This window comes from Gaeumannomyces tritici (genome assembly GCF_000145635.1).
Source record: "Gaeumannomyces tritici R3-111a-1 unplaced genomic scaffold supercont2.2, whole genome shotgun sequence".
Taxonomy (NCBI): domain Eukaryota; kingdom Fungi; phylum Ascomycota; class Sordariomycetes; order Magnaporthales; family Magnaporthaceae; genus Gaeumannomyces; species Gaeumannomyces tritici.
In genome coordinates, this window is record NW_008804546.1 from 5,071,557 (window position 1) to 5,093,316 (window position 21,760).

At 59.8% G+C, this 21,760-nt stretch overlaps 7 protein-coding genes across 7 annotated transcripts; 3 read left to right on the forward strand and 4 right to left on the reverse strand.

The window, feature by feature from the left end:
* The first annotated feature begins 1,217 nt into the window (after positions 1-1,217).
* On the forward strand, positions 1,218-5,547 carry GGTG_04254 (hypothetical protein). Its single transcript, XM_009222047.1, has 2 exons — positions 1,218-2,520; positions 2,679-5,547. The coding sequence occupies exons 1-2, from the start codon at positions 2,441-2,443 to the stop codon at positions 4,645-4,647; spliced, it is 2,049 nt and encodes a 682-aa protein (XP_009220311.1). The 5' UTR covers positions 1,218-2,440; the 3' UTR covers positions 4,648-5,547.
* Positions 5,467-9,168, reverse strand: GGTG_04255 (hypothetical protein). The gene is made up of 2 exons (XM_009222048.1): positions 6,405-9,168; positions 5,467-6,327 (listed from the first exon to the last, which is right to left on the reverse strand). Exons 1-2 carry the CDS (start codon positions 6,867-6,869, stop codon positions 5,617-5,619), a joined length of 1,176 nt encoding a protein of 391 aa, XP_009220312.1. The 5' UTR covers positions 6,870-9,168; the 3' UTR covers positions 5,467-5,616.
* Positions 9,169-9,332: 164 nt separating this feature from the next.
* GGTG_04256 (vesicle transport V-SNARE protein vti1) lies at positions 9,333-10,888 on the forward strand. The gene is made up of 3 exons (XM_009222049.1): positions 9,333-9,711; positions 9,800-10,239; positions 10,339-10,888. The coding sequence occupies exons 1-3, from the start codon at positions 9,532-9,534 to the stop codon at positions 10,424-10,426; spliced, it is 708 nt and encodes a 235-aa protein (XP_009220313.1). The 5' UTR covers positions 9,333-9,531; the 3' UTR covers positions 10,427-10,888.
* GGTG_04257 (pre-rRNA processing protein Rrp12) lies at positions 10,799-14,934 on the reverse strand. The gene is made up of 2 exons (XM_009222050.1): positions 14,736-14,934; positions 10,799-14,619 (listed from the first exon to the last, which is right to left on the reverse strand). The coding sequence occupies exons 1-2, from the start codon at positions 14,802-14,804 to the stop codon at positions 10,921-10,923; spliced, it is 3,768 nt and encodes a 1,255-aa protein (XP_009220314.1). The 5' UTR covers positions 14,805-14,934; the 3' UTR covers positions 10,799-10,920.
* Positions 14,935-15,110: 176 nt separating this feature from the next.
* Positions 15,111-16,836, reverse strand: GGTG_04258 (vesicular-fusion protein SEC17). Its single transcript, XM_009222051.1, has 4 exons — positions 16,411-16,836; positions 16,219-16,342; positions 15,805-16,111; positions 15,111-15,721 (listed from the first exon to the last, which is right to left on the reverse strand). The coding sequence occupies exons 1-4, from the start codon at positions 16,438-16,440 to the stop codon at positions 15,307-15,309; spliced, it is 876 nt and encodes a 291-aa protein (XP_009220315.1). The 5' UTR covers positions 16,441-16,836; the 3' UTR covers positions 15,111-15,306.
* Positions 16,722-17,853, forward strand: GGTG_04259 (hypothetical protein). Its single transcript, XM_009222052.1, has one exon. It carries the CDS (start codon positions 17,047-17,049, stop codon positions 17,713-17,715), a length of 669 nt encoding a protein of 222 aa, XP_009220316.1. The 5' UTR covers positions 16,722-17,046; the 3' UTR covers positions 17,716-17,853.
* A 1,059-nt stretch (positions 17,854-18,912) lies between these two features.
* GGTG_04260 (transmembrane and coiled-coil domain-containing protein 4) lies at positions 18,913-21,494 on the reverse strand (the record flags this gene model as incomplete). The annotated part of the gene is made up of 2 exons (XM_009222053.1): positions 18,913-20,345; positions 20,597-21,494. The coding sequence occupies 2 exons, from the start codon at positions 21,492-21,494 to the stop codon at positions 18,913-18,915; spliced, it is 2,331 nt and encodes a 776-aa protein (XP_009220317.1).
* Positions 21,495-21,760: the final 266 nt, after the last annotated feature.

Here is a 21,760-nt window from a genome sequence, read left to right on the forward strand (position 1 = left end):
AGGAAAAAGGGGTGCTCATTATTCTCGTGCTGGCCCCTGCGCGCACCAGTGACAGCAAAGCTTAGATCTAAAGGCGGCACAGCTTGTGCAGGTGTGTCCCTAGCTATGTGTGTACACTGCACTGTTGGTACAACAGCACAATTCCCCTCCCCCCCACTGGCCGGCCTTGGTGTCGTCGCGCCGCGGTTTGGCGACAGGGTGCTAGAGGATGCAGGTGGGTTGAGCGAAGGTTTCCAATGGACCTGATGTTGGGTTCTGATGTGCTCCAGGGGGAGAGCCATTGAATGGCTTGTCGAGGGCCGGCCGTGGCTCAATTGCCGACATGGTGGGCGATGTATTTGTGACAGCGATCCGTGGTCCCGGGCCGAACCCGGTGAATGATTTGAGATGCATCTTTGGTGGTTGAGCTTGCGGGTTGCGGGCTGGCCTGTGCGCATTGCCTGTGTTCTTGCTCTTTTATTTCTTGTCGTCTTTTCCCTCGTTCGTTTGCCTGCAGGACCAGGCCGACGTACCTTGTACCTCTCGCTCATAAATTTTTTTTGTTCTGTCACATCTCAGCGGCAGCGAGGACAACGGCAATTGTGCCACAGCACAAATAACAAAAACAACTTAATTTGGACGTATCTCTGCTCTTGATTGATTTGTGGTACCCGAAGCCGTGATGGAGGTGGAAAGCAGCAGCTCACGAAAACGACGAGGCGCTTGGCACGACTCGACAACAGACAGCCACCGCAGCTAAAGGAAGCCAACTGCAAGGCGCTGCCGCTGCTGACCCTGCTAACTAAGCGCCCCAAGGCAGGCCCCGTGCGACGCAGGACAGGACTGGGCTGGACAGCCGGCGGCGGTGTCCCAGACAGACCACGAGCGAGGCGGGTCGGGTGGCTCGGAGGAGGTTCCGGGCGACACCCAGAAACGATAACAGTCCACGAATGCGCGCGTATGCACGACATCCTGTCCACTGCACGCCCGCCAGCCGTGGCAAAATACCGCCCGAAAGCCCTCAATGACCGCCCTCCCCACACCCGCCGCTACCACCCTCACCACCCAACGTGCCACTGCTACCCACACCACACCCTCTTCCTCCCTCTCTCCCTCGATCCCCTCGGAGCCTGTCCCCTTGCCTGCCTTGACATGACCCGGCCTTGGCGAAGCAAACAAAGCCGGAGAGACACGAGCTCGCTCGCCCAAGAAGGACAGCCAGTCAACCAGTCAGCCCGCCAGCCAGCCAGCCAGCCAGCCAGCCAGCACCTTCCTCACACGCGAACCGCGCAAATCCCGCCTGCTGCTGACCCCCCTCCTCGACACCGACATTGCCTCAACATGCAGCCCAGCCAGTTTGGATAAAGGGGGCCGCCACCACCGCAACCCTTCGTATGTCCAGTACAAGGAGCACATGCCCGCCCACACTGACGTGGAGGTGTGGCTCCTCCGACAACGGGGCAGGGTCAGGGGTAGGTGGTGCTGGGGGCATGGCGTGCCCCGTTTTCTCTGGCCTCTTTCTTTTTCCTCTTTTATCTCTTTTTTAGTTTCTATTTCCTATTTGTCCCCCCTCTTTTGGGGTCAGGTCAGGTCGACCACTCGGGCAGCATCCATCGGGCGGGCCAGATGCTCCACCCATCACGATAGAGCGCTGGCGCGGGTGCCGTCTGGCCTTCTGCCCTACCGGGGACCGTCCTTCGTCGTTCCAAGTGGGGAGGCGGACCTTGTGCTTGGCTCTCTGCTCGTTACTGCTGGCGGGCTGTTCCTCCGTCGTTCCCATTTATGAGCGTGCTCCGATCGAAAGCCACCGCCGCTCCCCTGGGACCGTGGTTAAGATCGATCTCGTCTGCTCCTCCTCCCAACCCGATTAATCTACATACCACCTCGACCGACGCCTTCTTTCTCGTCTTGCCTTCTTTGTCCTTCCGTTTCTTTCACCGGTCTCGTATCTACCCCTACCCGCCTCGCACGTTCCGGACTGTCTGTCGTCCTCCTCGAGTCGATTTTGTTGTGTCACTTATCCCACGCAGCCTGTCTGTTTGCCGCCATCTGTACCCCCCTGCTCCTGAAGAGGAGCTCCTGCTGCTGCTCCTCGGCAAGCGCGCAAAAAGCTCGAGAGCACCGGCCCTACACCTCGTGCCTCCGCGCGAGACCGGTGAGAGGCCAGCGAGCGTCCAGCATTGGGTTTGGCCGCCAAGACAACCGGCGCTCACCGGTGCTGCACGTTCGCTGCCATCGAGCACGCTCGATGCAAGGTTGCCTTTTTTGAGGAAACTCCCTTTCTCTACATTGCGGGTGGAATCCGTCCCCCGGCGGCAGCCGTCGACTTTGCGTCCATCGTCTAGCCCACGACTTCCCTTCTTCCTTGTTCCTTGTGCGCCTGCCTTGTGCCCTGCTGTGCTTGTGTTGTGTCCCCTCATCGCCACGCCCGAGGCATGTGTGCACACCTCGGTAATCCACGATGCGGCTTCTCAACGTGAACACCCGGGAACTACACGAGTTCAACGGTGACAGGATTCCCCTTTACGCCATATTCTCACAGTCAGTTCAGCTTCGTCTTGTTTGTCACCCTGCCGGCGGCCCACCCGTGGCTCGCTCGCACCCCTCCCCCTTCCCCCCTCCCCCCTCCTCGTGGACTCGATCGATCCCAGGCTTGTTTGTGTCGTGTGACTGACAGTCCGCCGCCATCCGGCTCACAGCGTTGGAGAGGGCGCCAGCGAGGTCACATATCAAGAGTGGCAGCGGGTGCGGCAACATGCCCGGGCCGACAGGCTGTTTCTTAACTGTGACGCTGTCCTGGTCGACGAGTCCAAGTCCATACAGGACAAGCCCGGCTATGCCAAGATCAACAACTTCATCTCGACCCTGAACAAGGTCTACCCGCACATAGAGTGGGCTCACATCCACAACATCTGCGTCAACCGCAGCAGCTCCGCCGAGGTCGACGAGGCCGTAAATTCGTGCTTCAGCTGGTGCCAACGCGCCACCACATGCCTGGCCTTCCTTGACGACGTCCCCATCGACCTGTGGCCCCTCAAGGCCAACCCGGCCGAGTTCTCGCGCGCCCGCTGGTTCCGCCGCAGCTGGGCTCTGATCGAGCTCGTGGCCCCGCCCGAGGTCAGGTTCTTCGACTGCAAGTTCAACTCCCTGTCGACCCGCCGCGAGCTCAGCGATGTTCTCCACACCATCACCAAGGTCGACGAGCGCTTCCTCACGGGCAACGGCAACCCCAAGTCCGTCTCGGCCGCACATCGCATCGCCTGGGCCGCCAACCGCGAGACGTCGCGGCCCGAGGACACGGCCTACTGCCTCATGGGCCTGCTGGACGTGCACATGACCCCGATGTACGGCGAGGGTAAGGAGGCCGCGTTCCGCCGTCTGCAAGCAAAGGCCCTCAAGCGCACCGGCGACGCCTCCCTCCTGGCCTGGGGCTTCCACGGCGGCGGCACTGGGCTGGGCCTCACGCCCGCCCAACGCACGGGTCCCTTCGCCGCGCTCCCGGCCCAGTTCGCCGCCTGCCAGGGCATCACCCCCACCATCCCCGTAACCGTCTCCCAGGCTTGCCCCAGCCCGGAATTCAAGATGACGAACCGGGGAGTCTGGATCACCACGACGCTCCTGCGGCCGCCGCACACGGACCGCAGCGCCGCATTCTCGACCGACTACGTGTACGCGGTGCTGGGATGCAGCTACGAAAAGGGCCAGGTACTTCTCCCACTCCTGCCGGCCAGGAGGAGCAGCAGGGCCGGCGTGACGACAAACGGTAGCAACGGCACCACGCACAGTACCGGCAGCAGCAACATCACCGAGTGCGACGAGTTTTGGCGCGCCCCGAGCTGCACGCCCATCTGCATCCGCCAGGGGCTCGTGCCGCTAGATCAGTCGCAGCGGAGGACGGTGCTCATCCTACGCGATGCGCTGCCCGTCGAGATGCTTAGTCTGCAGATCCAGGGGCTCGACTCGGCCGGCTACAGGATGGCGCTGCAGGAGATCTGGCCGCCAACTGTATGCCGCGACGGCACCCACTACAAGCCCATCGACGACGGCCACACGCCGCAGAGCCCGGCCAACGGCAGTATCAGCAACGGCTACTACCGCCGGAGCAGGAGCGGCAGCAGCGGTGGTGGCGGCGGTAGCGCCGGCGGTAGGAATAGCAGTTCGACCGAAATGTCGGCCCCCGTCGTGCGCACCCAGTGGATCTTGCTTCGGCTCTGGACCTACTTCGAGAACGTCATCGTCATGATTCGCTATCGAGGCCGGGCGCTGCAGGAGGCGCCGGCGCAACTGCTGCCCGCCCTGTCGCCGCGCCAGATCAACCCACTCGAGGTGCAGGTGAAGGTGCTGAGCCTGACTCAGCTGATAGAGGGCTACTCGTCGCCCGTCGACGAGGGCAGCCTGCCGCAGCCGCGCTCGCTTGAGGACTACTTTTGGAACCGCGAGCCGACGGCGGATCGCCTTGAGGCCCTATTCGCCATGAAACCCCGCTTCCGGCACCCGGAGCCCGTCCGCGCCCTCGTCAGCAAGCCCGTCGCAAATCTCAACTACACTCACGAGCGCCACGAGCAGCACGCCCTCAAGAGGATGGGCTACCGACTGCCCGCGTGGACCGTGAAGCTCGAATTTGACAAGGACAGCCTAAGCACCACGACCTCGCTGTGCGGTCTTTGAAGAGAGATCTTTTGGTGGGGTCCACCTTGGTACCTAGGTACCTCGTTCTTGTCTACCTTTTCCCATCAATCTTTTCATGAACCTCCATGTTCATATTTTGCATATTTTGCCTTGCCAGGGGTGGTGTGCCAACAAATTAGTTCCCTCTTTCTCTATCTCTCTCTCCCATCTCCCTCCCCTTAATTTCCGCTCCTGTATTACCCTTCTCACATCATTACCCAACGAAAAAAAACAGGACTTCTTGCCCTTGAAAGAGCGTGTGATCATCTGTACGCGCCTCAAATATCACGACACATCATAACTTCAGCATCTGCGATACCTTCCTTCACCTTCCTTGCCCCTTTCGGCTTGCTTCCTTGTCCTTTCTTCTTCTTTTTTCGGCTTCTAGGGAAATTCATTTTGGGCCTCGGAGCGGGAGGGTAACACATAAAACGACACGCGACGACTCTCACGGATGGACGGACGGCAGAAACGACACGGGCCGGCAAACTCGGGGCAATCTGTTGGGCCAAGGTAGCATAGACAAGCTCTTTTTTTTCTTACACGCTTCACTGCGGCTTCAGGCTGGAGCCTGGGGCTGGGGCTGGTTGGTAGGGCGGCCGGCGGTGAGCATCATGTTTCGGCTACATGTTTTGCACCCGAGCCGCCTGCCCACCTGCCCTTGCCCATGCCTCTGCAATAATCGTATTCCTTTACTTTCATCACGCCAGGGCTCTGTTACCAGGGCATAAACACAACAACGATCACGCGAACGAAAACGTCTTGTAATGTTAATGAAACGCATTCTTTGGCTTGGTCTGTCTTTGGATTTTATCAGTAGCAGCTCAAGGTTCCAACAATCTTGTCATTGGTACGACGAAAGAAAAGAGAGAAATAACCGCCAACGGCAATATCACATCGAATTGGAAGTGACTGGTTTCGTCTCATGCGGCCGAGCTCAAGCCCCCGGGGAAATTGACCGGCATACTCTCAGACGCTGGGGTGCTGCTTGCTGTCCAGCGGGGCATCCGAGTCGTTGACGCTCGAGCCGTGGGCGCCGTCCTGCTTCTGGCTCTCGAGCATGAAGTCGCCGGGGCCTCGGCTGTAGCAGATGGCGCCCTCGTCGGCGGCGGCAGCGCGGTCGGCGTCTGGCGGCTGGCGGCCCCGGCCCTTCGTCCCGCGGCGGGGGCCGAGGCCGCCGCCGTCGTCCGACAGCATCTCGCCGAAGCATAGGGCCGGGTGGAAGACGTTGAGGACAAGGCAGGCGACGGCGATCATGACGCCCTCACAGCCGATGAAGAGGTCCTGGCGCGCCATGAGCGGGCCGTCCCAGCCCTGGGCCAGCTCGACGACGCGGTAGACGCAGCGCCAGAAGACGCAGAGGGTAGCGAGCGCTAGCGCCGCCAGGAAGCCCCTGAAGCGCGGGCTGGAGCGCACCTTTGCCCGGGCCCCGTGCTCGTCGGGCACGCTGACGAAGTCGGCCTTGCTGGCGGTGTCCCTGCTGCCGGACTGCTTCCAGACGCGCCAGAAGAAGTCGAGCGCGCACGCGATGAAGCAGAACATGGTGAAGACCTGGAAGGCGAGGCCGGCGATCATGATGTTGTCTCCGTCAGAGGTCGGCTCGTTGTACTGCGCCGCAGCCGAGGTTATGGCCCCTCCGGTCGCCTGCAAGATGAGAGAGATGAGATCGCAGGGGATGAACTGGTTTGGTTTGCAAAAGATTAGTTTATATGTGCTGCTTTTGGGATGATCGGCGAGCAAAAAATGGTGTCCCTTACGATGCGGGTGTAGTACTCGTGCGGGATGCGGCTGTTCTGCGGGCCAAAGACGTGGACGATACGCCGCAGGCAGAGATAGATGCCGGCAGCGAGGAAGGCGGGGGCGACGGTGAGGCAGCATATCTGCATCAGGAAGGGCGTCTTGAGCCACTGGTTAGTGTAGGACCAGACGCGGGCCGAGTAGCCCAGGATCTCTGCCAGGACGCCCAAGGCCATGACGACGAAGAAGCCGACGCCGTAGCTCTTGTCGCGCCCGCGCGTGGTGCCGGCGTAGACGGCGGCGAAGCCCACGAGGGAGCAGGCGAAGACGGCGAGGAGGACGACGTTTGGGGCCAGGAGGATGCGGTAGTCGTAGAAGTTGTCGACGACGGCGCAGGCGGGCAGGTCCGGGTCGCTCTTGCAGATGCCGAACCAGTAGCGCATGAGGCCCGGCGGCGGCGGGGTGAGCGTGAGGTTGGTGGCCATGGTTGCGTGGCGCTGAGGTGGGTTGGAGCCTCTCCGGAGAGCTGGATGTTGGGAGATGGTGGAGGAGCAGTTTCCGAGGAATGGGGTGGATTTAACTAGAGTGGCTATTTAGGTAGGCAGCCTGGGAGGAGATAGGCCGGCGAGGTAGATAAGGCGAGCACAAATCGAGACTCGGTCTCGGGTGCTGGGATGCCAGGAGAGAAACGGTATGACAGGCGGGCGGGAGAGGAACGGCCTAAGCGAGCCCGTGTCCTAGGGATTCTCCTACGGCCGAGACAGTTGAGGCGCCTATGCGCGTACTGTTGTCTCTACGGACGGCGGTTGGGAGCCGGGAGGCAGAAGACGGCGAGGTGTCGTGTATGGGAGCAGAAGGCAGGACGGCATAATGCCTGGCACAAAAAGACGGGCAGAGCAAGAGGGATTGATCTCGTACGCGCGCATTCTGTAGAAGCACAGACCCGGCCGTACACCTTCTGGTACCGCCCGACAGCCCAACCGGGAAGGAGCGACCTGCCAGCTAGGGAAGAGCAAACACAGCTCGACTTGCTTTGGTAGGCTGGAAAGAATAGAAGTCGGCTGTGTCTTGTATACGGTGGATAGGTACGGTAGGTAAGTACCTAGGTCACCATATTTTATCCCCCATTTGGTTTCTCGGTCTCTGCATCCTCAAGACAGGCTTGGTGATGGGGGCCTATAACAATAATACCCCTAGGCGCGATGTGCTCTTGAAAGGTCCAGATCGAGCGAGCGATGCATCACTTAGATCTGAAAAATTTCCGTCCCGAGAGCCTGGATTGCGTCGCATATAGTGTGAATCAGGGGCTTGAGGGTTGACGGCGTGGCGGACGAGACATTGGTTGAACAGGATATAATGCAACTTTCGTACACGAACCAACCAGAAATAGCCAGAAAAAAAGTAATGGTCAGACTGGACACCACCCCATACTTTTGGTAACCAAAAGTGCCTGTGCCTGGCAGGCAAACGTGCAGAGACAACGTCAGAAAAAGCCCTTCCCTTTTGCCCAGCCTGGCCCTAGCCATGTCGTTCCTTGCGGCTGCAGCATAGCCCCAACCTCCCGGTCAGCCAATGCCGGGGCGCGGCGACCGCCCTCCCTTGCGTCTGAATCTGAGATGGGCAAGATGAGATGCGGTGGACGAACGAGCGGCCGCGCCACGGCCGCGGAAGCCAGCGCGCCTCCGTCCCTCAGGCCCTTCCATGAACGGGATTGGGGGAGGAAGGGCTTTCGATGGCCCGCCCGAGACGCCACCCGGCCGTATCCTTTGCAGTGCGCTTCAGTTGGCCACGGTGCTCTCTCCCCCCTCACACACCGCTGCAGTGGCCAGATGTGCGCTGGTCGACCGTTAGATCTGCGATCTTTCTGCGGCTGGACGCCTAGAACCTGTGCGGTCAACTGCCATTGCGTGGCACAGCGTCTCGGGGGCGGTGAGACCCTGTTATGTCGCCACCCCTCCCCCACCAGGTCAGGCAGACAGCTCACCACCCCCCTGGGCAATGTGATGGGCATCCCAACCAACAGCATTTCATATGTTGGTCGATTGCGTATGAGCAATGTGACAGCTCAGGCAGATGCTTGCTGAATCAAGCGCAAACGAGAGCTGGTGAGAGTATCACCTAAACGCGGGCACTGGCAAGAATGAGCGATGGTGCACAAAGGGGGTCGCGGCTGGGCCATACCGAATGATAGCAGACTGGCCCAGCCTTTGCTTTGCCTTCCATCGCCCCGTGTGTACTACGTCCACGACCAGACCTTTCCCTTTGCCAAGTTCCAAACGCTTCGCCCGAGGCAATAGACAGCACCGTATGACCATGACTCCTCAGGCACGTCACTCAGCATACGGGCCTGGCCAGCCGAGGACGGCCACGTCGAGGTGTGCAAGAGGAGTCGGGAATCGACGGGAAAAGCAAGAAGCCAGTGAGGTAGCCTGCCAGTCATTCCGGCCGGCACTTGCTGCTACACGAAGCACGCAAAGAAGCCTGCCGCCAGCGATCTGACCTCAGGCTCTGTCGATAGGCTGACGAAAAACATCGAGTTTGAGGCATGTCGAGGCTCAACGGGATCGAATACCAAGTTGGCTGCCGACGGCAGCCTTGAGTATGCAATTCTTGGAGCTCCAAATTCTGATCTGCCCGGCTGATACAACCCGAAGTCCCCTAGGTTTTTTGTAGGGACTTCGGGCCTGAATTCTGCAACGACGGGGGTTCAACTTTCTATAATGAAGAAAAAGAGAATCAAGAGTGTTGGACGCCGCGAGAAAAAAACTCGATCGGGCTTTTTAAGGCTGCCAGCCAAGGACAATGGGTCCGTGCACCAAGCGGGTGGCTTTGATTGGGTATGGAGAACGACGCGGTGGCTGGGCCTCGGCGTCCTGTGGCGGGTATGATTAGGTACGCATTCGTCATCCACCCCATTCAGCCAGCCGCCTTCCATCCTCGATCCGCGACAGCATCAATCACCCCCATTGACCGCGAACCCGCCAGTGAACACATCCCCTCGCGCCTTGACTTTCCGAGCGACCCAAATCCCCGCCCCATACTCCTCTCTCGACCGAAACTCTCCCCAGGCCCGGCCTCCCACAGCCCCCTGACACCAAACCTCCGCTCCCCCGGGCCGACGCAGCCAGCCGCAGCCAGACAGCAGCCATGTCGAACCCCCTCGACACCGACGCGGGCTCCGAGCTCTTCAGCAGCTACGAGGCCGAGCTGAAGCTTGTCCAGGCCGACCTCGCCCAGAAGCTGGACCAGATCCCCGAGCTGTCGGGCGAGCCGCGCAAGGCGGCCATCAGCCAGGCCGAGAGGGCGCTGGAGGAGGCCGACGAGCTGGTTAGTTCCCTTTCTCGCATTCTCACTTTGTCTCTCAGCAGTTGGTATGCTAACAACCTATTCTCCGTTGCAACAAATAAAAAAACAGCTCGGCCAGATGCGCCTCGAGAAGCAGAAAAACATACCCTCCTCGGCCCGCACGCGCGTCAACCAGCGGTTCCGCAACTACGAGACGGACGTCGACGCCTCGCGGCGCAAGCTGCGCGCCCTGGCCGACGACCGCGCCGCCCTCCTCGGCGGCCGCTACACGGACGACCCGGCCTCTTCGGCGGGCGGCGGCCGCGGCGGCAACGACGCCCAGCGGGAGCAGCGCGAGCAGCTGCTGGCCGGCACAGACCGCCTTGACCGCAGCTCCCGCCGCCTGCGCGACAGCCACGCGCTCGCGCTCGAGACCGAGGCCGTCGGCGCCGGCACCCTGCGCGATCTGGCCCACCAGCGCCAGCAGATCCAGCACACGTCCGAAATGCTCGTCCAGAGCGAGACATACGTCGACCGGAGCGTCAAGACGCTGAGGGGCATGGCCCGTAGGTAATGACAAAATCCCCTTCCTCGCTTTTGCTCCTGGATTTTTACTCTCCGGTCTTGTGTCTTGTCTCCCCGCTGACAAGTGGAACAAAAAACGCACAGGATGGCTACGAATCGCATAATAACCATCGCCATCATCACCGTCTTGGTTTTGCTTATTGTCGCCGTCATCTTTAGCAAGTTCAGGTAGATGTCCGTTTTCATCTTTTTTCTCGCGGACGTGGGCGTTCGGAGTTGTTTTGGGCTTTTGTCTTGGCTTTGGGTGCCTTAGACTTGTAAATATACATCCATACGCACTTTTGTCTTTTCTTCTTGCCTCATGAACAGCACATTTTACCCTTCCGTCTGCCTTGCCTATCACGGCATACCGCTGCCTGTTTCAACCATGTCATGCCCTTCATCAGCACACACACGTGCTTTATTCGCTCGAGCCGGCACCTGGGTGAGCAGAATCAACGAACGCGTATGCCGAGACTAGGCAGGTATAAGCGAGTCGCATCAAGTGAAACGCCATGCGCTACAGCGCAGGGGCTGGGCTCATCCAGTCACCGAGTATGCAAGATTGACGCACGAACTGTATCGGATCCTTTTTGTTTTTTTTGTTTTTGATAGATAACCCGGCCAAATTCTACGTGCCCGAGCAGAACAAAACCAAAGACGAAGCCAACAGGTATTTCATCTTCATTACCTCCTCCCCCTGCCGCGCGGGGACTTGGCAACCCCTCCGTGGCCTGGCGGCCCACGTTGTTTGCCCTCGCCCAGGCCCCGCCTGCCAGACGCGATGCCTCCCTTGCCTGCCCTCCCCCCGGCGGCCGCGCCGCGGCCACCGCCACGGCCGCCGCCACGGCCCCTGCCGCTCCCGAAGCTGGCCTTCCTACCCTTGACGGCTGCGGCCGCGGCGGCAGCATCGCCGTCGGGCAGGTCGTCGTCGTCGTCGTCCTCGTCGTCCTTGGACCGCTTGTTGGACCACTTGAGCTTGCCGCGCAGCGTCTTCTTGGGTACGTCCTTGCCCTTGAGCGCCGCCACGTAGGCGCCCACGCCGCCGCCCTCGCCCGCCTCGGCCGGATCCTCGACTTCCATCCTGTCGTCGCCGTCGTCGTCCCTGCCGAGGATGAGCTTCCCGTCCATGTCTACCTTGGCCTTGGTCTTGGTCGCCTTGCGCATCCGCATTGGCTTGGTCGACGAGATCTTGGCCAGGGCGCTCTGGCCGAGCAGGTCGAGCGGCTCGTCCTCGTCCTCGACGATATAGGCCTTGCCGCCCTTGTTGCGGTTTGCCCTGCCCGATTTGGTGCCTGCCATCTCGTCGTCCGAATCGTCCGAGCTGGCCGAGTCGTCCTCGTCGCTGTCGAATAGGGCGTGGTCGTACTCGCTCTCGAACTGGTTGCGCCGCTTGGCCTGGTGATCGCCAGCGTCGGCCTCGCCGTTCTCCTTGGCCGCCTCCTTGCGCTTCTTGCTCCGCTCCTTGGATTTCCTGATGCCGTTTATCAGCTTCCGGTCCGCCTCGGGGCAGTGCTTGTTTATCTCATCAAATCCGAATCTCCTGACCAGCCGCTCGAGAAGGTGCTTCACACGGGACCGGAAGTGGCCCTTGTGCTCGTGGCTCGCCGTCATGATGCAGGGAACCAGCGACGCGAGACGAGGCTTCATCATCTCGACCGGCAGGCCTGTGATGCAGACCTTGACGAAGCCCATGATGCTCTTCACCAGCTCGCGGTTGTTTGATGTCAGGAAAAGCTCCACAGTTTTGACAACATCCTCGAGCGTGTCGGCCGCCACCTCCTCGTGGAACTCAAAGAGAACGCGAGTGATGGCGGTGACCGAGGCCGACATGACGTGGGGCGTGTGGCTGGCAAGACCTGCGCCTAGCATCGTAAAGTACTCCTCGATGCTGGCCGTGGCCGCAGGAGCGCCTTCGGGCATATGTGGGACTTTGCTGTTGTCAATAGCGACTCCCTTCTCTGCCGACATCCTCTGGCCCATCAACACAAGTAGCTCAAACGCGGCATTCCTGGCGCGCTCGTTGTGCTCTTTGCATGCGACGATAACCTCGGGAAGGATTGACGGGATGAAATGGAGCGAGTTGTTGGGGATGTAAGGAAGGAGAGCGCTGATGGCTGCCAGTCGTTCACGCCTCGCAGGGGCAGACAGTTTCTCGGCGCTAGTGAGCAGAAGGGTCTGCAGCTCCTGGTGGCGTGCCACAAGAGCCTCCTTGCCAATGTCCGACTTGGCGAGACGGGGGATGAGCTTGTACGCCTTCTTTTGTAGCTGCGGGTCGTCGTCCTTGAGGATCACAAGTGATGCGATGTTAAAAAGCTCTGTAAAGTTCTCTCGGGGTAGGTAGATCGACATGGTGACAACAAGGTCCATCAAGGAGTGTGTGCTAGAGGGCAGCTGGTCGGCGGCCCTCTGCCCTTTGAGTGCTGCCGGCTTGGCCACGGCCTCCTCGAACGCCGCGGCAAGCGCCTTGCAGAGACGATCAAAGGTCTCTCCCAGGTCCTTGGCAGGCGTAACGCTCAGGAACGCGTTGATTGTCTGAAGTATCGGACCACGCGTCTGGGGAAGAGTCTGGCTGTACACGTTGAACAGAACAGCCAGGAAGTTGTTCGCAAACGTGCCCAGGAAATCGAGGTTCTTCTGCGCTTGCGCTTTCGATACCCGACTCTGTAGCACCAGATCTTCAGGGCCTTCGATCGATGTCACGGCCTGGTTGGACTCGACAAGGCATCTCAGTGCCCGGCAAATGTCCAGACGCAGGTCTACCTGCTGGTAAAGAAGATTTGAAAGCTGCTGGGCAAACGTCTCGTCGAACGACTCCAGCAGATCCAGGGGGAGATCGCAGTATCCCGGCAGGACGGACCATATTTGCTGAACAACAGTCTCGTAGATCTTGACCGTCATCGTCTTTTCGGCAGTGCCGTTTTCGAGCACCTTGGCGAACATCAGCTCCGAGAGGGGGACAAGCTCGGAACGGAAGTGGGCCAGGTTGGTGTTTGCTGTGTAGTCGCGGAGCAGCGGCAGTAGCCAGACTCGGCCGGGCTCGTTTTTGCTAGGTTTTGCGAGGTTCAGGGGCAGGGCTCCCAGCACCGTCACCGGACCCATAGCCCTGATAGCCTTGCCAAGGATTTCGTCCGCCTCCTTTTTCCCCAGGAACGCGTCGCTTGCGCGAAGCTCGCCGACAACCTTGACGACCCCGATCAACAGCGGATCTGCCCTCCACCTTAGCGCATCGAGCATTGCGCCCAGCACGCTGAAGGTCTGGGGCCAGGCGGCCTGGTACTTGACGCTGAGAAGGCCCTCGACCGTCTTGCCGAGTCTCTCCAGCGCCTTCTCGTCGAAGATGGATGGTTCGAGGAGTACCTCTGATGGAATGCAGTTGGCAAGGAACGAGATCAGGCACTCGGACGCCGACGTCCGGATGTTCTCCGACGGCGAGTCCAGGTACTCTGCGATGGAGGCGAAGATATCCGGCAGTCCCTGGAAAGTTTCCATCGGCTCCATCTGAGCCGACACATCGTAGGATCTGGAGAGGATCGCTATCCACGGCGGCAGGAGTTGTGTGTCGTTGGCCGAGGGGTGCAGCTCCGAGATGATCTCGAGAAGCCGCGGCAGCTTGGCGCGCGCAACCTCGTCGGCCATGCCCTCGAAGATCATCTCGAACACGTCGAACACGGCCATGGTAAGGTGATCGCTCCCGCTACGAGCGATACCGAGCAGTAGTTCGCAGAGCGGTTCGATCTTTTTGCTGGGCCATCCGCCGCATGCCGACGCGATGATCCTCGTGAGCTGGAGGGCATGGATCAGGTCCGGGTCGTGCGCGGCCTGCACCGACTTCTTGTCCTTGCGCGCCAGCGCCACCTTGTCCGCCAGGCTCTGCATGGCCGTCTCGGCGCACATATCGGCTGCCGGGTGGTCGAGGGACGGGCTCGGCGGGGGGCTTTTGAGGACGTTCCTGAGGGCGTCCTGGGCTCGCTTCCGGATCTTGGGGCGGGGCTCCATGGCCAGGTTCAGGAGGCCGGCGACCGCTCTCCGGGGCCCGATCTGAACAACTGTGAGGGTCCACGATGCCGAATCCTGGGCAAGGAGAAGGGTCTCCAGGCAGCCGATGGACGGCCTGAGCAGAGGGGCGGGGGCATCCTGGTGGGCGAGCGCCGGGGCGAGGTGTGTGAAGATGGTGGTGAATTTAGCGCGGAGGAGTGCCTGCGGCACGAAGGGGGCCACGAGATCTAGGAGGTAGACCAAAGATATGGCCTTGTCCTCTGCGATAGACTCCCCTGCAGATGCGCGACCGAGGAGGCTCAGGAGGACGGCGAAGTATCCCGTTGCGGTGGGCTCGGTTTTTTGTTCCTTCAGAGTCTCGTCGATAGCAGCGAGGACGACCCGGGTCTGTGAAGGTGTTGGGTGTATATTGTCAGCTTGGGCAGTGGAAAGATAGGGGAGGCGGCCGTTGCCAGCAGGAAGACCCAGGCGGCCTAAATCGACTCGCGCGCTCGACTACACACCTGTCGCTGGCTCTCCAGGTTCGGGTCGCGGATCTTTTCCAGCTTCTCAGCAAGTGACACTGACGCCATTTTGAAAGCCTTGTGCTCGACCCAGCGGCAGCAATCTCTCGGAGTATCGAGTCTGTTTCCGTGCTGGAATCGATCTCAACTCCGATTCGAGGGCGGGGACTGCGATCGCGCACCGCAGCTTTTTTTTTTTTCGTCAATCCCCGCACCGATAATCGATAAGGCAACCAACCCCTGCACAGCACGTCCGGCCGTTAAAGTTCTTGTGGAGCCTAATGATTCAGTTGTGGTCTCAATGTCAACGACGGCGATTTGGTGGCTTCAATCACCTGAGCCAAAACTTCACCGGTGATGAGAGAAGTCAGAGAACAGTCACGGACCCTAATATTTGATGAACAAACCATGGCTGGTTTTCATTGGATGCTACCCAAAAGGCTAAAACGACAAGTAACAGATACCCATGTGCTGGGAAATGGTATTGGAGGTAGAAAGGAGACCGAGGGACAAGCAGCGCGGATGCAGTAATCGGCGCAACGAGAGAAACACCCGAAAAAAAAAGAACATTTCAAGAGAACTCGTTGTCGGCCTCCTCGATCTGGTCCTTGATCCTCAGCAAGATCGTCGTCTTCCACTTGTCCAGCTTGGTCATCCTGTCGAACGTGGCCAGGTCGTCCTCGAACTTTTCCCGGTTGTTGTCCGAGACGGCCTCGCAAATGTCGGCCAGCAGCTTGTACTCGCGCTGGCTCGGGAAGGTCGGGTCCATCTCGCTGTACTTTTCGAGCGCCCTTGCGGCCGAGATCATATCCTTGGTCGCCAGGTGGCAGAGTCCGGCCTTGAGGAGGTAGTCCTTGACCGAGTACTTCATGAGGTTGTTGTTGATGGACGCCTGCGCCACCTTCTCGTACGCCTCGATCGCCTTGTAGTAGTCGGCGTCAACCGCGGCAATGTCCGCCACCTTGAGCCACAGCTTGTTGGCGAGCCTGCGTGGGGTTAATATGTTAGCCCTGGGGGTCCGCCCGCTCTCGGGAGCCAGATGCAGATAGCACAATCGAAGGAGACTTACACCGCAGCCCCGTCTCCCTCATACCACTCGGCGCCATTCTCGTATGCTGACACAGCACGCTTCAGGTCGCCGAGGTCGATCTCGTACAGTTCGCCAAGCTTCTCCTTGAGGCCCGCCGCCCTGCGGAAGTTGCCCTTCTTGCAGTATTGTTGGATGGCGATCTCGGCGCAGCGGGCCGCGTCTTCGGGGCTGGCCTTGGTGTAGGCCTTGAATGCGTCCATGTATGTGTTGGCGGCATCATCGGGCTCGTTCAGCTTGGAGTTCTGGATCTGCGCCGCCTTCTCGAACGTCTGGCCGGCCTCTCGGTCTGCGCGCGCGTGGGTGGCATGTTTGCGTTTAGCGGATCCCAAGAAACAAAAAAACAAAAAAAGAGTGACGTCAAGGCATTCATTTTGGGGGTATCCGAATACTCACCGGCCTTCTGCATCCTGAAAGCATTGGCGGCGGCGATGTACATGTCGACGGCGCCCATGAGCTTGTCCTCCTTTGCGCCAAAGAGGCTCCAGCCTCCGGAGGCGCCGGCGAGGGCTTTGTCCGCCTGCAGGAGACGCGGCTTAGCAACAGCGTCTACGGCGCGCGGCGTGGGCTGCGGAGGGCGGGGCCAACCTTCTGCAGCAGAGCGCGGGGGTCCTCCATCTTGAGAAGCTAGCTGGCCGATCTGCGGGTGACGATGCTGAGGTGGTATGCGAGATGGCAGCTGAGGGGTGCAGTTGACGTTTGTGTGGTTAACGTAGGTCTGCGCAGGTCGTCGGGGGTCACTGTCGACAACACGTCTCGTCGAGGTGGACCCGGTTGCCTTGCGAGTCGGAACCGCGGCGTTTCTGACGTTGCGTCAGTGGGGTAACTTGGAGCCGCCGTAGGGGTCGGTGGCCAATTGAACAAAGAGTCAGCGGGCGTTGGCTGATGATGTAATACAACAGTGTGAGGCTTATGAGTGCGTAGAGAAGGCAAGCTGCTAGCGTTTGATGCTGATTTGGCTGATTTTGATTGTTCCTAATCATCTACGTGCCGATCAGCCCTTCCTTGTTAACGCCTTCTGTGACTTTCTACAGTGGAGCGCACAAGGTCCTTCTTCAACTGAGAACGTGGATGTGGGTTATTAACCCCCCACCGGATTGGCGTATCGCACGACAACATCAACCTCAACGCCATATAGGATCACTGATGAGCACGTGATAGTCACCATATCAGACGCCCCGGCTCGCCTATTACGAGCTGATCGGGCGGCTGTGATTTAGAATCATGGCATCACTCTGCACTTCAAGCCCTAGACTCTGGGCCACGGGGTCTCTGTCCCGACCCGTCCGCCGCGGCGCCCCCCTCTTCCGGAGGGCCACGGCGGCGTCCGTTCCCCTATCGGCGACAGCAATACCCACGTGCCTCGCCCGCAGCTCGAGCAATGCCGCCGAGGCAGTCCCAAACTTTGCCGACATCCTGTCCCGGCCGACATGGTCCGTCAAGTCCCTGCTGTCGCCAGAGACAGAAACGGAAACGCCACCAGACGCCGCCGCCGCCGCCGCCGCCTCCGACGCCACGGCGATAACCCGGACCCAGCTCCACCACCTCTTCCGCCTCTCCGCCCTCCCGGCCCCGGCCGCGGGCGAGGACGAGGCCGAGACGGTCCGGACGCTGCGCGCGCAGCTGCGCTTCGTCCGCGACGTCCAGGCCGTCGACACGGCCGGCGTCGCCCCGCTGCGGTCCATCCGCGACGAGACGGCCGCCGGCCGCCGGGAGCAGGCCATCGGGCTCGAGCAGCTAGGCGGCGAGCTGGAGCTAGAGCGCCCCTTTGGCCGCAGCGGGAGGCCGAGGAGGAGGACGGCGCAGGTCGCCGCCGCCACGCACGAGCCCTGGGACGTCCTGCAGACGGCCCCGCGCAGGGCCGGCAACTACTTTATTGTCAAAAGCCGCTAGGAGGCCTAGTAGATCCCTAATCAAACCTTCGCTAGATTGTTCATCCACGTTCCGTTCCGATGCTAGAAAGGCAAAACTTCAAATCTCTAGTGGCTCTCTAGCGATGTAGTGTGCTATATGGAAGTCTGAGATGCGCGAGGAGTACAAATCGGGTCATACCTAGAAACGAGACGGATGGAATTGGCAAGCAGTGCTAATATCTACCTACGTACCTATCTACGGTGGGTTGGTGAGCCAGCCTCCATGACGTTAGGCCTTGTCTGTTGCTTCGGCTTGACCCCCAACTGCATCGTGTCGGGAATTCTTGGTCTTGCGGCTCCGGCGATCGTGCCCTCAACGATGTCGCCAACGTGCGATCCCCGTATTCCACTTCTTCCTTTGAACATCATTCTAACCATACATCTTTCGGCCCTGAGATATTTTGAACCCCCCATGAGCGAATACCGAAGGATGCCACCTCTTTCTTGGGTACCAAAGCCTGCGTAGAGTAGTTGCTGGTCCTCCTCTGCCTTCCTACTATGGTAGTGAAGGATAATCATTTAGTAGAATCCGACCGGAATGAACCTGACTGCTGCCATCGCCTTATTATTTTCCAGGGGATGGTGATGAGTGATGTGTGGTGGGTGGATTTGCTGCATATGGCCCCGCGTGGTTCGCGCAGAAAAGGCCATGCCCTCTTCCCTCTCACCAAATTCATGGTGCTCGTGTTGTTCGTAAGTGCTGTAGGGGGATACTAAAACAAACAAGAAACAAGGAAAGAGAAGATCTAAGTCCGCCAATATATAAATACATGGCTGCCACAGCGCCGCGTCCTTGCCGGTTTCGAGACTGCCTTGGCCGCCACGGAGGCTAGGATTTGCCACGCCGACAAGACGATTTCGACTTCGAGAATCTGACTGCTAGTGCCGCTAGCCAGGGATCGCCGGTATGAGGTGGTGATGCAGAGTGGTTTGGTTGTGGATGTGGGTGTCCCAGGAGGGTAGGCGGCCTACCTGGCGAGCTAGGGAAGTGTGGATTTAGAAGAGCGGCCGCTGCTCCAGAAACTCGTGAGAGTATTCCCGCCCTGGTGGAGATCGGCCTGTCCGGAACCAATGGTGTGTGCTGAGGCACCACCACTGGGGAGAACAGCGGGACCCGGTGATAGTTCCCGCTCTTCAGCGCACCATCCAAGAGATTGGCATCTCCAAGGTCGGCCGCCTACTTTTTGTTCTTGTTTCTGGATCGGCCTCGCGACCTCCTAGGTCGCGTAGCCGGGGCTGATGGAGCCCGAACGTTCATCTGCGATGCACCTACGGCTTGTAACGCTGTATCGGGCTCCTCCTCAACAACGATTGTAGCTGTCGCATTGCGCCCGCAGCGTTTGTCGTAGTCCAGATGGTCCTCGACGGCTCTCAGCTCCACTTCCCTCTCGGAGACTTTAACTGCGTCGACGTCTTCGAATCCTAGCTCCTGAAGAATGGTCCCCACGAGGTAGTGGTACCTCAGGTGGTCCGTAATGAGAGCACTAGCATTGACGTTTTCGACGCCAGCTAGCTTGTCGATGCGCTGCAGACCCGCGATGCCAAACTGAGTGCAGCTGTGGCGATGGAGGAAGGCGAGCATGAAATCCACCTCGGAATAGACATTGATCACCCTTCCGGCCACGGCACCCCGAAGGTTGGACCACGAAACGGGGTCCGCAGGGGCGGGAACACCCATCATGACAACGTTTTCGACGAGGCCAAGGATCCTTCTCTCCGACAGGATACTGAGGCATGTGTATATGACCCTCGCGCCAAGGCTGTATCCGATCAGGGTAATACCGCGTTCTCCGTGGATACGGTGCATGATGGCCTCGGCGAGAGTGGCGCCCGCCTTGTCGGCACGCGCCATGCAGCTGCTCCATGGATGGTCGACGATCTTGCTGACCTTGAGCAGGCTGGGAGGCCAGTGGCCCTCGTGAATGCTTGTCACGGCTCGGTCGCTCAGGAGGTTCAGGGGTGTGAAGTCGTGGTGCTGCTTGCGACGATCAGCAATCACCTTCTTCGCTTCCGACCAGGAAGCGCTTCTGGCCACAGTCTCCAGGGCGCATCCCAGCCTGTCGAGCTGTTCTGCATCCCATCGGACGCTATAGGCCTCTGCCTGAGACCCAAGCGCGCACCAGACCTTCACTGCGTCATCTTCCTCCATCAGCCACCCATTGACAGCCATGACGACGCGCAGTTTGCGGTTTTCCGGCCCGACCTCCCGTACACTGGCAAACTCGGCACCGGCAGACGTATATAATGGCAAGAGTGCAAAATCGGCCACGTCCTTACTGTACGTCTCCGCAATCTTGCCTACGCCTCGGCCGCCATAGAGTCCAAAGATTGTTCCAACTGCAATGCGGCTGTCAACGATAGAGCCCAGCAATGCAGCTGCAGTCGTGGAGCTCACGCCGCCACAGTCGGGAACCCAACCGATGCCGACGGCGGAGAGAGCATTCGGAAGGTTGATAACAACGCTGGTTGGGCCCACGTGGCGCCGAGGGTACTTGATCTCATCGTCCTTCCTCGTAGTCGGGGCTTCCTCTGGGCACATATCCTGAGCCATGCGTGACAAGCCCTTGACCACACGAACTTCGTCAATGGCCAATATATGCGCAGATATCCCTAGAGATGTGGCCAAGTTGAGCATCAGCAAGCGCGAGTATGGCGGGTAGCTCTCGAGCGACAGTAGGAAGAGCAAGGTTGAATGTAGGAGCAGACGCCGCTTCCCGAGAGGTAGCTTCGCAAGCTCGTTCGGGACGGGTCGGTAAAGCTGAATGAGCACTTTGTCGCTCATAGTCATCGATGGTTGCGGCTCTAAATCCATTAGCAAGTGGCCGCAAAGAAGTGGTGCCAGGACTTTATCGAGCACTTACCGCTATGCACGGGTTTTCCGGCCTCTGTTACGTCCGGTTGCTGGACGATGCTGTTGCCGGCAGGTCTACCGCCACCCCTGGGTGCCCTTCCGCGAGTGCCGGATCCTGGCGGGGCATTCTCCTTCAAGGCCGGGGTCTTGGCTATGGTGACCTCGCTGAACCTACGAAGGATGTTGGTCTGCCAGCGGCGGTGCGCCACCAGCACATCTTTCCTCAACGACTCGAAGGCAGGCACAACGGTGGAATAACTGGCGATAGACGAGTCGTCGTCGGTGGCCCGATGGACGCTCTTGGAATTGTCTGCTAGGGGCAGAGTCTTGCCCTCTCCGAAGTCGACCTCCAGGCCCCTCATGTTATAGCTAGGCGGGATAGCCATGGCCTCATTGCCAACCCATTTCAGATCGTTGCCAAGAAGGTCTTCAGTGGGTGCGAGGCCGCGATCGACTTCGTCTCGAATCATGTTGGTAATGGTGACAACAAGAGAAAAGAGCTCCTTAATCTGATCCAAGGTCAGCAGTTCGGTAAGATCTGTCGGCCGCCTGGGGACCGGCGGCCTGCTCTTGGGGGCCATCGGAGATGGCAGTCCGTCAGGCTCGGGCTCGGGGGCGGGTTCAGGGGGCGGGGGAGGGGATGGCGGCAAGTCTGGGCCGACAGCTGTGTCCTTGGACCGTGGTGTATCGGTCGCTGAAGCGTCACCAGCACTAGGAGACAACGTAGAGGGGATTTTGGCCAGGTTGGCAGGGGACGTGTCGCGGGTGGGCAGATGGCAGGGAAGAAGTCGAGGAGGCCGCACTGCCGGCGTAGGCGAGCAGCTGGGGCCTGGATGAGGGGCATCTCCCAGGCCGGTCTTGCTCTCCTGTGCCAGCTTGTGCGTCGAGGAAGTCGAAGGGCGCACCATATTGGCAGGCAGTAGGCTTCAAAGTGCACCGTTAAAGGCGAGGCAGGTGGTCAAGCGCTCCTTCCCAGGATGCGAAGATGAGTTGAGAGTCTGTGGGGAGTATGCCACTCCAGCTCCAGCTGTTGCTTCTGCCACCGGGTCCTGCCTTCCTGTTTTAGGAAATATGTCAGCAAAGGCACCTACGGGTATCTCTGGGAGGGTGGAAGGACACAGGGCGGGAGAGGCCTGATCCGTGCTATGGTATCAAGGCCTTGGCTTGCGGCCCC